Below are 15706 nucleotides of genomic sequence, written 5' to 3' on the forward strand. Positions count from 1 at the left end.
AGTGAATAGGGAACCGCCGCCATTTTGAGTGAGGGCAGCGAGAAAGGGGAACTGCCGCCATCTTGGGTGAGTGCAGCGACAAAGGGGAACTGCCGCCATTTTGAGTGAGGGCTGTGGGAAAAGGGAACCGCCGCCATCTTGGGTGAGGGCACAGGCCTGGTCCCTCAAGTGTCGCCTGTCTCCAAAGGTTTCCCCTCTCCCCCAAAATCTCCGTTGTCTCCCAGTGTGTCCCTTGTTCCTTAGGAGGCCTCTTATCCCCAGAGGTGTCGCCCAAGATGTCCCCTGTTCCACCCACATGTCCCTCAAGGGATCCCTCCTCCCTCAGGGTGTTAACTGTCCCCCAGGCTGTTCCTCACCCCCAGGGGATGTCCCCATGCCCCAAGATGTCCCTTGTCACACACACTGTTCGCACAGGTCTCTCTTTATTTCCTGCTGCTGGAAACCCAGGAAGGGCCACAGAAGTGCCCCCTTTGCCGGGGTGGGGATCAGGGGTGCCATGGTGGTGCTTCATGTGCCAGGGGTGGAGTGCTGTGGTGGAGTCCCGGAGCTGGAGTGCCAGGGTGGTGCCACATATCCCAGTGTCACGGTGCCAAGGCAGTGCCACGTTGGGGTGCCACGGTGGTGCTCTGTGTCCTGGGATGGAGGTGCTGGTGCTGCTGTGCCAGGATTGTGGTCGGAGTGCTGGGGTGGTGTCCCAGGTCTGGGTTTGGGGTGCCAGAGCGGTGCCAGGGTTCATGGGCAGCGACAGTGCCAGGGTTCGGGTGCCACGGCAGTGCCACGGCAACTCCTCATGTCCCGGGCTCACGGTGCCACGCCAGGGCCAGAGCAGTGCCAGGTTTGGGGTGCCATGCCACCCAGGCCCTACTTATTTCCATCGCCCAGGTCACAGCGGTAGTGAAAGATCTGAAAGTTCAGCAAGGTGCCCAGCAGCGAGGGGTACGAGGTGCCCACCTTGCGGAAGCCCTGCCCCTCGTAGAGCCGCTGCGCCGCCACCTGCACCATGGAGGTGCTGAGCACCACGGCACCGTACCCGCGGGCACGGGCGAACGCCAGCACCTCCCGGCACAGCGCCCGCGCCAGCCCGCGGCCCCGGTGCTCCCGGCTCACCGACATCCTCTTGAGCTCCAGCTCGCCGCGGCCGGCGGGCACCGCCGCCACCATGGCCGCCACGGTGCCGGCCTCCTCAACCACCCAGAAGCGGCAGTCGAGCGGGCGCAGGTACGTGCCGGGCACGTCGCACAGGTCGGTACCCAGCGCCTCGCGCACGTAGTCGGCGCTGAGCGAGCGCACCAGCACCCAGAGCAGCACCAGCGCCAGCGCCACCGCGCCCAGCCCCAGCACCCAGGAGCCCGCGGCCGCCCGCGCCGCCACGAACACGGCCAGCAGTGCCAGGCGCACCCGCGCCGCCCGCAGAATGTGCCGGAAGCCGGCCGGGGCGTGCTCCAGGATGCCGCGGGCAAACAGCGCCCGCACGGCCTCAAAGTCCTGATCCTGGTACTGCCGGATGCGGAACGACGCCATGGGGGCACCTGCGGGGGCACGGAGAGGGGTTAGGGGGTGATATAGGGGGGGTGGGCAGGGGGAGATGGATCTTGGGGCGGTACAGAGGGGTCAGGGACAGACAGAGTGACCTGATACTTGTCCCTGGTGTGGCACAGGGGGATCAGGGCAGTGCCATGGATGGAGGACCCCCAGACCCACCACTGGCCATGGCACAAGGGGTCACAGCAGCGCCCACTTTCACAGGGACCCTCGGTGTGCCCCCACACCCATCCTTGGGATGGCACAATGGGTCAGGGCAGTGCCCCCCCTCACAGGGGCCCCCAGGATATCCCCAAACACATCCTTGGGATGGCACAAGGGGCCAGGGCAGTGCCCACCCTCACAGGGACCCTTGGTGTGCCCCCAGACCCATCCCTGGCATGGCACAAGGGGTCACGGCAGTGCCAACCTTCACAGTGACCCCTGGGGTATCCCCAGACTCATCCCTGGCATGGCACATGGGGGTCAGGGCAGTGCCAGTGCCGCTCCCACCAAGGGTACCCCAAAAACAAGGGGTAAAAGCGTGGGGGGGGCACAGAGGAAGAGCTGCAGGATCTGGGGGTGCCGCCCCCCTCCCCGGAACCCCGGTACTCACCGGGAGCCGCGGCACGACCCGCCCCGGGCAAAGGTGGGCAGGGCGTGGGCCCCGAGCTGTGCCCGGGACAGGACAAATGGGCAAAGGGCCCGGGGGAGGCACGGGGACACGGGGACAGGAGGGGACAGGAAGGGACAGAAAGGGGACACGGGCACAGCCCCCCGGAGGGTTTGGGGGGTCAGACCCATGCAGGGCACATCAAGGGGGTCCCCGAAGTGCCCCAAACCTTTCTCTCGGGGGGTGCCCGGCTCCAACCTCCCCCCCAAAATCGCTCCCGGCCGCCCCCCCCACCTGCTGCTCCCGGCGCTGCCGCTCCTCACACCGGCACCGGCGGCTCCTCGGGGACAACCGGGGGGTCCCTCACGGCCCGAGGGGGGCTCGGTGACCCCCTGAGCACCCCCAGGGGATGTTTGTTTTGGGTGGGGGGTCTTTGTTTGGCGCACCCCCGGCCCGGCCTGTGCCTGCGAGCTGCCGGGTGCGTTCAGCCCATCGTTCTGCGCCGCTCAGGGTGGGGGGTCCGGCAGGATTTGGGGGGCTCCGGTGGCAGCACGGGGTCGGGGGGGGACACCCCCGGTTTGGGCCGTGCCGAGGCCGGCGGAGGCTCCGGTGCGCGGCGAGCGCAGGCGCCGAGCGGGAAGCGCTGCTGCCCCTGCCGATGATGCCGTGAAGAGATCCCGGAAGGTTGTGGGGTCACGGGGAGGGGGATTTGGGGGAGCGCAGGGCACGGGGGGCCCGGGGAGTGGCGGGGGGACACTGCACGGGACCCCTGTCACCCCCAAATCGCGGCGGTGGGGCAGCGATGGGGGAGCGGGGTGGGGGTGCAGCCCCTCGCAGAGTTGGTGTCCCAACTGTGGGGACACCCCAGCCCTGCCCAGGGTCACCCCAGAGGGCTTGGGGGGTCCCCGTGGTGATGCTCGCCCCCCCAGCCCCGAGCTGGAGCTCCCCGTGGGTGTCATGGGGGTCCCGGCGGTGTTGGGGACCCCCATGAACGGCTCAGCCCAGCGCTGGGGACAGCCCCGCATTTGGGGAGGGGGACACGGTGGCACCAGGGCCCAGCAGGGCACAGCCCCCCACCCTGCAGGACCGCAGGGGGATTAAGGGGGGGTCACCCCAACCCCTTTTTTGCACCCTACAACCCTCCAGTGCCCCCTCGGCTTTCCATGGGACTCGGGGTGCCCCACGCTGGTGCCCCCCATCTCCTGGGGGCTCAGGGGGTGCTGGCTCTGATGGCGGTGCCCGATCGCCCACCATGACCCCATGGTCACCCAGACCCCACCCCCGACCCTCTCTCGGTGTCCCCAAAGCCCCAACACCCCCCAGTGCCCCCCAGGACCCCCGGACCCTCCCAGTGCACCCATGGTCCGGCACTTCCCGAACCCCACAGCCAGGACACCCCCGGACCCCCACCCTGCAGACCCCCCCAGTGTCACAGCCCTGCCGGACATTGTCCCCAGGGTCCCCAGAGCTCCGCAGACCCCCCCAGGTCCCTGCAGCCCCCAGAGCAGCCCCAGCACTGTGGGGACACCTCCCGCTGCAGGTCCGCATTGTCCCCGCTGCCCAGGGACCCCCTCCGTGTCCCCCCAGCCCCGCCCCCTCCGCGCCGCCCATCAATCTCGCATGCCATTGGCCCCCGCCGCCGGCAGCAGCCAATAGGCTCCCAGAGATGAGGGGAGGGGCGGGACAAGGGCTCACGAGGTCATCGGGGCGGGGCCAAGTGATCCAATGGGAGAAGGGGGCGGGGGCGTGTGGAGCACCGACAAAAGGAAAGGGGCGTGGTTTCCTGGGCGTGGCTTATGGAGAATATACCACGGTAATGGGGTGTTCTTATGAGGGGCGCGGCTCGGAGCGGAATTTCTATTGGTCAGCACCGAATGGGCGGGGCTTAACAGCGGCGGAGCGACTGAAGGGCCAGGGAATGGGCGTGGCCTGCGAGGGGCGTGGCCTGGCCGAGTTCCCACGGCAGGGTCCGGGACAGAAACGAGCCCCGGTCCCGCTCCTATTCCCTGTCCTGGTCCCGTTCCCGGTCTCATTCCCGTTCCCGGTCCTATTCCCGGTCCCCTTCCCTTTCCCGTTCCATTCCCATTCCCACTCCCATTCCCTTTCCCGTAGCCGTTCTCATTTCCGTTCCCTTTCCTATTCCCGTTCCCGGTCTCGTTCCCGATTCCTATTCCCATTCACATTCCCATTCCCTGTCCCATTCCCATTTCCGGTCCCCTTCTCACTCCCATTCCCGATCCCGTTCCCATTCCCGGTCCCTCCGCCGCTCCAGCCCCGCACACTCGCAGCCGCAGCGCACCCAAACTTTACTGGATCCGTCCCGCCCGTCCCCCCGCGCCCCCCGGCCGATCCCGCGGCCCCGGGGCCGCCCCGCTCACTGCCCGCGGCCGTGGGCGCGCAGGCGGCGGAGCCGCAGCCGCTGCAGCCGCAGCGCCGGGTCCGGGCCCGGCCGGGGCCTCCCGGGCCGGTGGCGGCCCCGCGCCCGCGCCAGGCGGAAGCTGCACGGGGTGGGAACGTTCTCGAAGTAGACCCGGCACGGCTGCGTGGCCGCCTCGTAGCCCTCGGCCCGCGCCGTCACCTCGTACTCGCCCGGGTTCAGCAGCCGCCAGTAGTCCCCGTCCGAGGCTGCGGGGGTGGGGTCACACTGCTGTCCCCACCCTGTCCAAGTCCCCAGTCTTGTTCCTGTCCTTGTCCCCAGCCCCAGTCCTGTTCCTGTCCTTGTCCCCAGAACCAGCCCCGTTCCTGTCCCATCTCCATCCCTAATTCCCAGCCCCAGCCCCGTTCCTGTCCTTGTCGCCAGCCCCAGTCCCGTTCTTGTCCCATCTCGAATTCCCATCCCTGTCCCGATCCCATCCCCATTCCCAACCTAATCCTGCTTCCTTTGCCATCTGCAATCCCCAATCCCACTCCCCTTCCATCCCTGTCCCCAGCCCCATCCCATTCCTGTCCCCATCCTATTTCCATCCCCATCTGCAATTCCCAATCCCAAATCCCATCTCATTCCTTTCCCTGTCCCCGTCCCCATTCCCATCCTCATCCCCATCCCGTTCCCATCCCGTCCCTGTCCTTATCCCACCCTCATTCCCAGCCGGATCCCGATCCCGTTCCCGCCCCAAACCCCGCCCCTCCGTGTCCCGGTGTCCCGGTACCGGTGTCCCCCCAAACCCCGCCCCTCCGTGTCCCGGTGTCCCGGTACCGGTGTCCCCCCACACCCCGCCCCTCCCTGTCCCGGTGTCCCGGTACCCGTGCGGACGTCGTGGTTGATGCCATCCACAGAGATGATGGCGTTGGGGATGCCCAGCTCGGTGTCACTGTCCCGGACCACGCCCTTGATCCCCCGGTGCACCTGCAGGGCGTGGCACAGGTGGCACGGGTGTGTCCCCCGCTCCCGGTGCCACCTCAGCGTTTGGGGACAGCCACGTCCCGCTGCCATCCCGCTGAGCCCCCACCCTGCCGTGCCCATGGCCACCCTGCAATGTCCCCAGCGTGTCACCTCCATCCCCAAAGCCTTTCAGAGACCCCTGGGGGTTCCCTGGCCCTGCCCTGCCCATGACACAGTGTCCCCATTGTCCCAGCTCCCTCCAGACCCCACCCAGTGTCCCCATTGTCCCCAGATCCCACCCAGTGTCCCCATTGTCCCAGATACCCCCACATCCCAGCCAGTGTCCCCATTTTCTCCAAATCCCATCCATTGTCCCCACATCCCACCCAGTGTCCCCAAATCCCACCCAGAGTCCCCATTGTCCCCAGATTCCACCCAGTGTCCCCATTGCCCCAGCAACCCCAGACCCCCCACTCGAGACCCCTCCCCAGTGTCCCCATGATCCCAGAACCACCTGGATCCCCCCAGTGTCCCCATACCCCAAACCCCCCAAATCCCCCATCCTGTACCCCACTTCCCCATATTCCCATGGTCTCAGCACCCCCAGACCCCCTCAGTGTCCCCATGTCCCAAAACCCCCAAAATCCTCCATCCTGGATCCCCCAGTGTCCCCCTTGTCCCAGCACCCTCAGATCCCCTCAATGTCCCCATGCCCCAAATCCCTCAAATCCCCCATCCCGGACCCTCCTTCCCCAGGATCCCCCTGGTCCCAGGACCCCAGACCCCCTCAGTGTCCCCATGTCCCAAAACCCCCCAAACCCCCACTCTGGACTCCCAGAGTGTCCCCACGATCCCAGAACCACCTGGATCCCCTCAGTGTCCCCATGTCCCAAATCCCACCAGATCCCCCATCCTGAATCCCCCTTCCCCAGTGTCCCCATGGTCCCAGCACCCCTAGACCCCTCCAGTGTCCCCATGTCCCAAACCCCCCCAAATCCCCCACCCTTCCCCCACTGCCCCCCCATCCCAGCACCCCATTCCCCCCCATTCCCCCCCATTCCCATCCCACTCCATCCCCTCCGCACAGACAGACCTCGAGCTGTGTCCCCAAGCCCCGGGTGGTGCCACCCCCGGTGCCACCCGGTGCCAGCCCGTGCCCCACCTGCTCCATGAAGAGCAGCAGCGACTCGCGGTTGTTCTCCCACTCGGCGGGCAGCTCCGAGGCGTGCGGGAATTTGTCGCAGGAGAGCTCCACGGTGATCTCGAAGCAGTTGGTGTGCAGGTAGCTGAAGTCGTTCATGCCTGGGGGCACAGCGAGGGTGGCAGCAGGGGACAAAGGGACAGAAAAATCCCGGAGTGACAGGAAAATTCCAGAAATTCCCTGGATACTGAGAGTTTCAGACTTTCTGTGCTGGCAGCACTGACCCCCAGGAGAACACTGCATTTAACCTGAGGGCATAGAGAAAGCTTCCAAAATTAAATAATAGAACTAAAATTATGAATGTGCAGCTGGATTAGAAATGTGTAATATCACAGGGTGGAAACCTTGCAATTTAAAGGTTTAAAATATAATAATATCTCTAAAGCAAAATAGAAGTTTTGGGGCAGAGGTTGGTCCTGTCCTTCATCACCTTCTTCTCCATGGGTTTGGGTGGTTTGGTTTCAAAGGAAGGGGACCAGGACACCAGATGGTTCATCACAGGTCCAGTTTATTGAAGAAAGCATCAAACACTTATACAGCAAGTAATAAGCTTATGAATATTCTGTAAGCCAAGCAATCTATTGGTTAAACTATACCATCAACTCTTCCTCATTCCTTTGGGCCTACATTCTCTACTTCTCAAGTCTCGCTGTCTATTTCTTTATCATACTCAGCTAGGCCCAAGGACACGCTATCTTGCAGGTGCAGGACTTGGAATTATCCACGGCTTTGTACTTTTCCAGTCTCTAGTCAGCTAAATTCCCAACATTTCCCCTGTTTTTATTTTTTTTTGGAAAAAGCAATGTTCTGTGGGCTAACTGTGTCACACTCTTTGCAACACAAAAATAGGGAATTCTAACAACTATTATATTACAAACAGTATTCTCAGCTAGCAAGGTTTCTCTCTTACAAGGGATCTAAGCCAGCGAGACAAACCAAAAAGGCTATCACTATTTATAGGATATGCTATACGACAGATACAAAAAGGATTCCATGTGCTACAAGGCTCAAACAAAACTCAGGTGTGCTAATGCAACCTACAAAAACAAGCTAAAGGAATAAAATGTGCGCAGGTTTTATCTGCGTTGATTGTCTGGTAAGTTTGCTTTCTATTCTCAAACAGCCGATATACTTCAAACAGGAACGGCTTTACTCACAAATGCCTCTGATCGTCCCTTTTTAACTAAAGTTTCTCTGATGTTCACAACAACACTTTGCACACAAGTTATAAAATAAACGCCTATCATAAAAGTATAAATCTATCTAATATCACTTAAACTTAATAGCACTTAGACTTAAAATACATAAAATATTTAAACTTAACAGAACTTAACATCACTTAAACTTATTTTTACTTAAACTTAACAAAAATTAAACTCAACAGAACTTTAACTTAGCAGAACTTAAGTTTAACAAACCTTAACCTTAACAAAACTTAACCTTAAGTTTTGTTAACCTTAACAGATTTTTAAATCAACAGAACTTACATGTAAAATCACTTAAATTTAACAGAACTTAACTATAACAGAACTTAACTGACTTTAAATTCTACATAAACCTAATATAATTTAAACTTAACAGAATCTAACTTTACTTAATAACACTTAAACTTAACAGAAATTAAACTGAACAGCACTTAAACCTAACAGGAGATAAACTTAACAAAACTTAAACTTATCAGTATTTAACATTTAATGGCACTTAATAGATAATTTAACTTAAACTACTTAGCAACAGATAAAACTTACTATAAAAATAGAATATAGCATTTACTATAACTTACTTATTACATCTTACTTATACAATCACTTTAACACATCTTTCACATTTTTAAATTTTTCAAAATATAATTTCAGAGTCTGATGTTCCACTGACTGAGTTATTTGGGCTTCTGATATTTAAAGTCTATGATAATACAGGTGATTTTAAGACAGCATAACGGATGCTAAGCCAAATCGGCCGAAATTTGACCCACGCATTCAGTACGCTGATTTGTCTTTCAGTCTCTGCCAGGAAGAACAAAAAGTCCTTTTAACTTAGGCGAGGAACGTCTTGACAGTAATGCTCCTTGGTGTCGCTTGTTTATTATCACTGGTTTCTTAATTGCAGTAGGGATCTTTTGTTGACAAGAGTCACATTTATTACGGCTGTTAGGTCTCAAACTGAAGCTTTTTGGCGGCCGCAGGGCAGAGGGAGAAACGCTGGCGCTGGAAAAGCGCTCTGGTCCCGCGCCGCTTGTGTCGGAGCGGGCGACCCCGCCGCGCTGGGCTCTTTGTTTCGTGAGACTCGCCGGCAGGCGGAATCACTGCGTGCGCCGCACCCAGCGCTGCCCCCGCGGCGGCGCGGGTCGCTCCCCCCGCGGCGGCTCGGCTCCCCCCGCTGCAGCGCAGCATCTCAGGCGGCCGCTCGCCGCGGCTGCTCCCCGTGGCGCAGCGCCCATGCCGAGTCCGGAGCGGCACAGCCCCGCAGGCGCCCCGAGCCGCGGCTGCTGCCTTGCGCTCAGAGACATGCTGAAGCAGTGTGTTGCACGCCACCCGCCATGGCTTGCTCGGTTTCTTTGCTGTCTTATCATCTTCTAACACCGCTTCCCATAGTATATCCCCAAATTTTCTCCATTCCGAGAGTTCATGGACCGTATGAGGGTTAAGGAAAACTTCTGTAGCGTATCCGTAGGCTAACAACCCTGGTAGCTCCTTTTTTAAATCTATCCCCTTTACTCCTCGCCTTTCTAAATACGCGACGGATAAATCATATGCTGCTTGCCTATCCATACCTATTCGTGAGCGCGCTCTTGCAGCTTTCCAGGCTCCGGCAGCACGTAATGGCTTGAGTCACCGATGTGAACCCCGAGGGTGTTTCAAAATTCCGGCACCGTCCCGGCTGCAAACAGGACCCAGCTCCAGCTTCCTCGACCGTGGCACGTCCTCCCCCTTTTTCTTTTAGTGCGAGACGAGGGGGTCAACGTTCGGGGTCACCATAGGTCGAAGGAAGGGGACCAGGACACCAGATGGTTCATCACAGGTCCAGTTTATTGAAGAAAGCATCAAACACTTATACAGCAAATAATAAGCTTATGAATATTCTGTCAGCCAAGCAATCTACTGGTTAAACTATACCATTAACCCTTCCTCATTCCTTTGGGCCTATGTTCTCTACTTCTCACGTCGCGCTGTCCGTTTTTTTATCATACTCAGCTAGGCCCAAGGACACACCATCTTGCAGGTGCAGGACATTAGTCACGGTCTTGTACTTTTCCAGTCTCTAGTCAGCTAAATTCCCAACAGTGTGCCACTTGAGCTCATGAAGTGTCCCCACTCACTGCCATGTGCCCCCTTGAGCTCCATGTCCCTACTCACTGCCAGCCACTGTGTGCCACCTGTGCCCAGTGTCCCTACTCCCTGCCACGTGCCACCTGAGCTCAGTGTCCCTGCTCACTGCCACTATCTCAGAGTGTCCCTGCTCACTGCCGTGGTGTGACACCTGAGCTCATGGAGTGTCCCTGAGACAGAGTAGAGATCCATTCTGAATTAGGTGAAGTGTCTAGGAGAGGTGAAAAGTCTGTGAGGCCAAAGCTGAAGGAAAAACTGCATACCAGAGACAGTGAGGTGACAGAGAAAAAAAACCAGAAACGACCACAAGGTCAATTTGCCGCCGACCTAGGAATTCCTTTGATAAAGAAGAACTGGCGATAAATGTCACGCGGAATGAATATGTATGAACCTATTGTGAAACTGTATGCATATGCATTTGGAAGGGGGATAAAAGGAGACCTGAAATCCTCAGGGGTACGCATGCCTTTTGAGGAGGATTTCCTCTGCATGCGTACGACGTGCGCCGTAAATAAACATACCGGGCTTTACAACTTTTATAAAGTTATGAGGTTTCTTCTTTTCTCCACAAAACACCCCCCGAGCAGCCCCGGGAGCCCCGAGCACCCTCAGACCAGTGCCGCCCTCACCGCCCCTCACCGGTAGAAGGTCTCCTCGCCCAGCGGGTTCCAGTTAGCCGTGTAACAATCCATGGCGCGGCCGGGATGGGGGAACCGGGATGGGCCGAGGGGAACCGGGACCGAGACCGGGATCGGGACCCGGCGGTCCCGGCGCTTCCCTCAGCGCGCCACGCCCCGCGCGTCGCGCCATGACGCAGGGCCAGGCGCCGCCATCTTGGGTGAGGGCACGGGCAAGTAAACGGGGAACCGCCGCCATCTCGGGTGAGGGCACGGGCAGATGAATGGGGAACCGCCGCCATTTTGAGTGAGGGCAGGGAGAAAGGGGAACCGCCACCATCTTGGGTGAGTGCAGCAACAAAGGGAACTGCCGCCATTTTGAGTGAGGGCAACGAGAAAGAGGAACCGCCGCCATCTTGGGTGAGGGCAACGAGAATGGGGAACCGCCGCCATCTTGGGTGAGGGCACAGGCCTGGTCCCTCAAGTGTCGCCTGTCCCCAAAGGTTTCCCTTATCTTCCAAAATCTCCCTTGTCCCCCAGTGTGTCCCCAGTTCCTCGATAGGGCTCTTATCCCCAAAGGTGTCGCCCAAGATGTCCCCTGTTTCACCCACATGTCCCTCAAGGGATCCCTCCTCCCTCAGGGTGTTAACTGTCCCCCAGGCTGTTCCTCACCCCCAGGGGATGTCCCCATGCCCCAAGATGTCCCTTGTCACAAACACTGTTCCCACAGGTCTCTCTTTATTTCCTGCAGCTGGAAACCCAGGAAGGGCCACGGAGGTGCCCCCTTTGCCGGGGTGGGGATCAGGGGTGCCATGGTGCTGCTTCATGTGCCAGGGGTAGTGTGCTGTGGTGGAGTCCCGGAGCTGGAGTGCCAGGGTGGTGACGCACGTCCTGGTGTCACGCTGCCAAGGTGGCGCCACACGTCCCGGCGTCACGGTGCCAAGGCAGTGCCACGTTGGGGTGCCACGGTGGTGCTCTGTGTCCTGGGATGGAGGTGCTGGTGCTGCTGTGCCAGGATTGTGGTCGGAGTGCTGGGGTGGTGTCCCAGGTCTGGGTTTGGGGTGCCAGTGCGGTGCCAGGGTTCATGGGCAGCGACAGTGCCAGGGTTCGGGTGCCACGGCAGTGCCACGGCAACTCCTCATGTCCCGGGCTCACGGTGCCACGCCAGGGCCAGAGCAGTGCCAGGTTTGGGGTGCCATGCCACCCAGGCCCTACTTATTTCCACCACCCAGGTCACAGCGGTAGTAAAGCATCTGAAAGTTCAGCGAGGTGCACAGCAGCGAGGGGTACGAGGTGCCCACCTTGCGGAAGCCCTGCCCCTCGTAGAGCCGCTGCGCCGCTACCTGCACCATGGAGGTGCTGAGCACCACGGCGCCGTACCCGCGGGCACGGGCGAACGCCAGCACCTCCCGGCACAGCGCCCGCGCCAGCCCGTGGCCCCGGTGCTCCCGGCTCACCGACATCCTCTTGAGCTCCAGCTCGCCGCGGCCGGCGGGCACCGCCGCCACCATGGCCGCCACGGTGCCGGCCTCCTCAACCACCCAGAAGCGGCAGTCGGGCGGGCGCAGGTACGTGCCGGGCACGTCGCACAGGTCGGTGCCCAGCGCCTCGCGCACGTAGTCGGCGCAGACCGCGCGAGCCAGCACCCAGAGCAGCACCAGCGCCAGCGCCACCGCGCCCAGCCCCAGCACCCAGGAGCCCGCGGCCGCCCGCGCCGCCACGAACACGGCCAGCAGTGCCAGGCGCACCCGCGCCGCCCGCAGAGCATGACGGAAGCCGGCCGGGGCGTGCTCCATGATGCCGCGGGCAAACAGCGCCCGCACGGCCTCAAAGTCCTGATCCTGGTACTGCCGGATGCGGAACGACGCCATGGGGGCACCTGCGGGGGCACGGAGAGGGGTTAGGGGGTGATATAGGGGGGGTGGGCAGGGGGAGATGGATCTTGGGGCGGTACAGAGGGGTGAGGGCGGTGCCCACCCTCACAGAGACAGACATAGTGTCCTGAGAGCCATCCCTGGAGTGGCACAAGGGGTCAGGGCAGCGCCATGGATGGGGGACCCCTAGACTCATCCCTGGGGTGGCACAAGGGGTCAGGGCAGCGCCAACCTTCACAGGGGCCCTTGGTGTGCCCCCAGACCCATCCCTGGCATGGCACAAGGGTTCAGGGCAGTGCCAACCTTCACAGGGACCCTCGGTGTGCCCCCAGACCCATCCCTGGCGTGGCACACGGCGGTCAGGGCAGTGCCAGTGCCGCTCCCACCTGGGGGTACCCCAAAAACAAAGGGGAAATAGTGTGGGGGTGGCCCTTCCCCTCCCTTGCTGGGCTCTCAGGGGTTCATCCCTCACCCCAGCTGGGCAGAGGCTTTACCTGGCACACCCGGGTGGGCACCACGAGCACTGTGGGGCACAGAGGAAGAGCTGCAGGATCTGGGGGTGCCGCTCCCCTCCCCGGGAGCCCAGCACTCACCGGGAGCCGCGGCACAACCCGGCCTGGGCAAAGTGGGCAGGGCGTGGGCACCGAGCTGTGCCCGGGACAGGGCAAAGGGGCAAAGGGGCAAAGGGGCAAAGGGGCAAAGGGCCTGGGGAGGCACGGGGACAGGAGGAGGCACGGACACAGCAGGGACAGGAGGGGACAGGAGGGGCAGGAGGGGACAGGAGGGGCACGAGGGGACAGGAGGGACAGAAGGGGGACACGGACACAGCCCCTGCACGGGTCTGGGGGTCAGACCCGTGCAGGGCACATCAAGGGGTCCCCAAAGTGCCCCAAACCTTTCTCTCGGGGGGTGCCCGGACCCAACCTCACCCCCCCCCCAAAATCCCTCTGGGCCGCCCCCCCCACCTGCTGCTCCCGGCGCTGCCGCTCCTCACACCGGCACCGGCGGCTCCTCGGGGACAACCGGGTGTGAGAGTCTGTCAGAATTTTCCCTCATCTGCCTCACGATCGTCCTTGGGAGACCACTGAAGAGAAGACCCCCCCGTCTATATCTGGCTCTGAAGGAGAAAAGTCACACACCACGGGCCCTGAGAGCTGAAAGCTCAGTGTTGAGCTATTGTTTACACAAGTGTGTTTGCTGTATGCTAAGAAGAGGGCACCGTGCCCCGTTTGCAACAACAGCAGTTCTGGAAGCTGTCCCAGCTCTCGGCCTGGCTGGACTTCTCCTGAGTTCCAGGTGGTCTCCCACAGGAGACCCTCACCTGTTTTACAACCACCGTGACAGACAGACGGAGATGTGAGAAGATTCTCCATCAAGGACTGAGACATGAAACTCCTAACAGGCCCCTCTGCTCCTTCCAAGGACTGGGACTGAAACCCCCAGCCCGGGGGAGGTGTGTGGGGCAGGCAAGCTGACCGAAGCGAGATGTTTGCCTGCAGGTTGTGACCACTGAACCAAGAAAACAATGGCTCTCATTTACTGCTGAGAACACAGACTACCTGTTACATCCATCAAGCTCATTTACTGCTGAGAACATGCACTATCTGTTACATCTGTTCCCTATTGTATCTGTTCCCCCCCCTCGCAATTTTCAGCAATAAAACCCTCTGAGTTAGCCAGAGCCTTTGAGATCTCCCCAGCGTAGCGGGCGGACCCTCGGCTGGACTGCACCAAAGGACTCCATCTCTGCGTTGGTAGCGATATCCTCTCTCTCTCTCTCTCTCTTTCTCTCTCTTTTTCTCTCCCTTAATCCCTCCATCGCATTTTTGCTGTAGTTATTTCAAAAAAACTGCATTTTTTTGATCATCACTGCAAAAGCCCTTGTACCGTGTTGGTGTTTTGCACTCTGAGATCATTCCTACGAACCATCAGCTCATCTGTCCACTAGGATGGACCCTGACACCGGGGGTCCCTCACGGCCCGAGGGGGGCTCGGTGACCCCCTGAGCACCCCCAGGGGATGTTTGTTTTGGGTGGGGGTCTTTGTTTGGCGCACCCCCGGCCCGGCCTGTGCCTGCGAGCTGCCGGGTGCGTTCAGCCCATCGTTCTGCGCCGCTCAGGGTGGGGGGTCCGGTGGCAGCACGGGGTCGGGGGGGACACCCCCGGTTTGGGCCGTGCCGAGGCCGGCGGAGGCTCCGGTGCGCGGCGAGCGCAGGCGCCGAGCGGGAAGCGCTGCTGCCCCTGCCGATGATGCCGTGAAGAGATCCCGGAAGGTTGTGGGGTCACGGGGAGGGGGATTTGGGGGAGCGCAGGGCACGGGGGGCCCGGGGAGTGGCGGGGGGACACTGCACGGGACCCCTGTCACCCCCAAATCGCGGCGGTGGGGCAGCGATGGGGGAGCGGGGTGGGGGTGCAGCCCCTCGCAGAGTTGGTGTCCCAACTGTGGGGACACCCCAGCCCTGCCCAGGGTCACCCCAGAGGGCTTGGGGGGTCCCCGTGGTGATGCTCGCCCCCCCAGCCCCGAGCTGGAGCCTCCCCGTGGGGTGTCATGGGGGTCCCGGCGGTGTTGGGGACCCCCATGAACGGCTCAGCCCAGCGCTGGGGACAGCCCCGCATTTGGGGAGGGGGACACGGTGGCACCAGGGCCCAGCAGGGCACAGCCCCCCACCCTGCAGGACCGCAGGGGGATTAAGGGGGGGTCACCCCAACCCCTTTTTTGCACCCTACAACCCTCCAGTGCCCCCTCGGCTTTCCATGGGACTCGGGGTGCCCCACGCTGGTGCCCCCCATCTCCTGGGGGCTCAGGGGGTGCTGGCTCTGATGGCGGTGCCCGATCGCCCACCATGACCCCATGGTCACCCAGACCCCACCCCCGACCCTCTCTCGGTGTCCCCAAAGCCGCAACACCCCCCAGTGCCCCCCAGGACCCCCGGACCCTCCCAGTGCACCCATGGTCCGGCACTTCCCGAACCCCACAGCCAGGACACCCCCGGACCCCCACCCTGCAGACCCCCCCAGTGTCACAGCCCTGCCGGACATTGTCCCCAGGGTCCCCAGAGCTCCGCAGACCCCCCCAGGTCCCTGCAGCCCCCAGAGCAGCCCCAGCACTGTGGGGACACCTCCCGCTGCAGGTCCCCATTGTCCCCGCTGCCCAGGGACCCCCTCCGTGTCCCCCAGCCCCGCCCCCTCCGCGCCGCCCATCAATCTCGCATCCTATTGGTCCCCGCCGC

General features: G+C 61.2%; 2 protein-coding genes across 2 annotated transcripts; both read right to left on the minus strand.

The window, feature by feature from the left end:
- Positions 1 to 855: 855 nt before the first annotated feature.
- LOC128948511 (N-acetyltransferase 8-like) lies at positions 856 to 2800 on the minus strand. The gene is made up of 2 exons (XM_054293258.1): positions 2429 to 2800; positions 856 to 1529 (listed from the first exon to the last, which is right to left on the minus strand). Exon 2 carries the CDS (start codon positions 1519 to 1521, stop codon positions 862 to 864), a length of 660 nt encoding a protein of 219 aa, XP_054149233.1. The 5' UTR covers positions 1522 to 1529; positions 2429 to 2800; the 3' UTR covers positions 856 to 861.
- A 9014-nt stretch (positions 2801 to 11814) lies between these two features.
- Positions 11815 to 12474, minus strand: LOC128948529 (N-acetyltransferase 8-like). The gene has a single exon (XM_054293280.1). The coding sequence runs from the start codon at positions 12472 to 12474 to the stop codon at positions 11815 to 11817; it is 660 nt and encodes a 219-aa protein (XP_054149255.1).
- Positions 12475 to 15706: the final 3232 nt, after the last annotated feature.

This window comes from Melozone crissalis, unplaced genomic scaffold, assembly GCF_028551555.1.
Source record: "Melozone crissalis strain CALT ecotype California unplaced genomic scaffold, PUWL_Pcris_2 ptg000132l_1, whole genome shotgun sequence".
Lineage (NCBI taxonomy): Eukaryota > Metazoa > Chordata > Aves > Passeriformes > Passerellidae > Melozone > Melozone crissalis.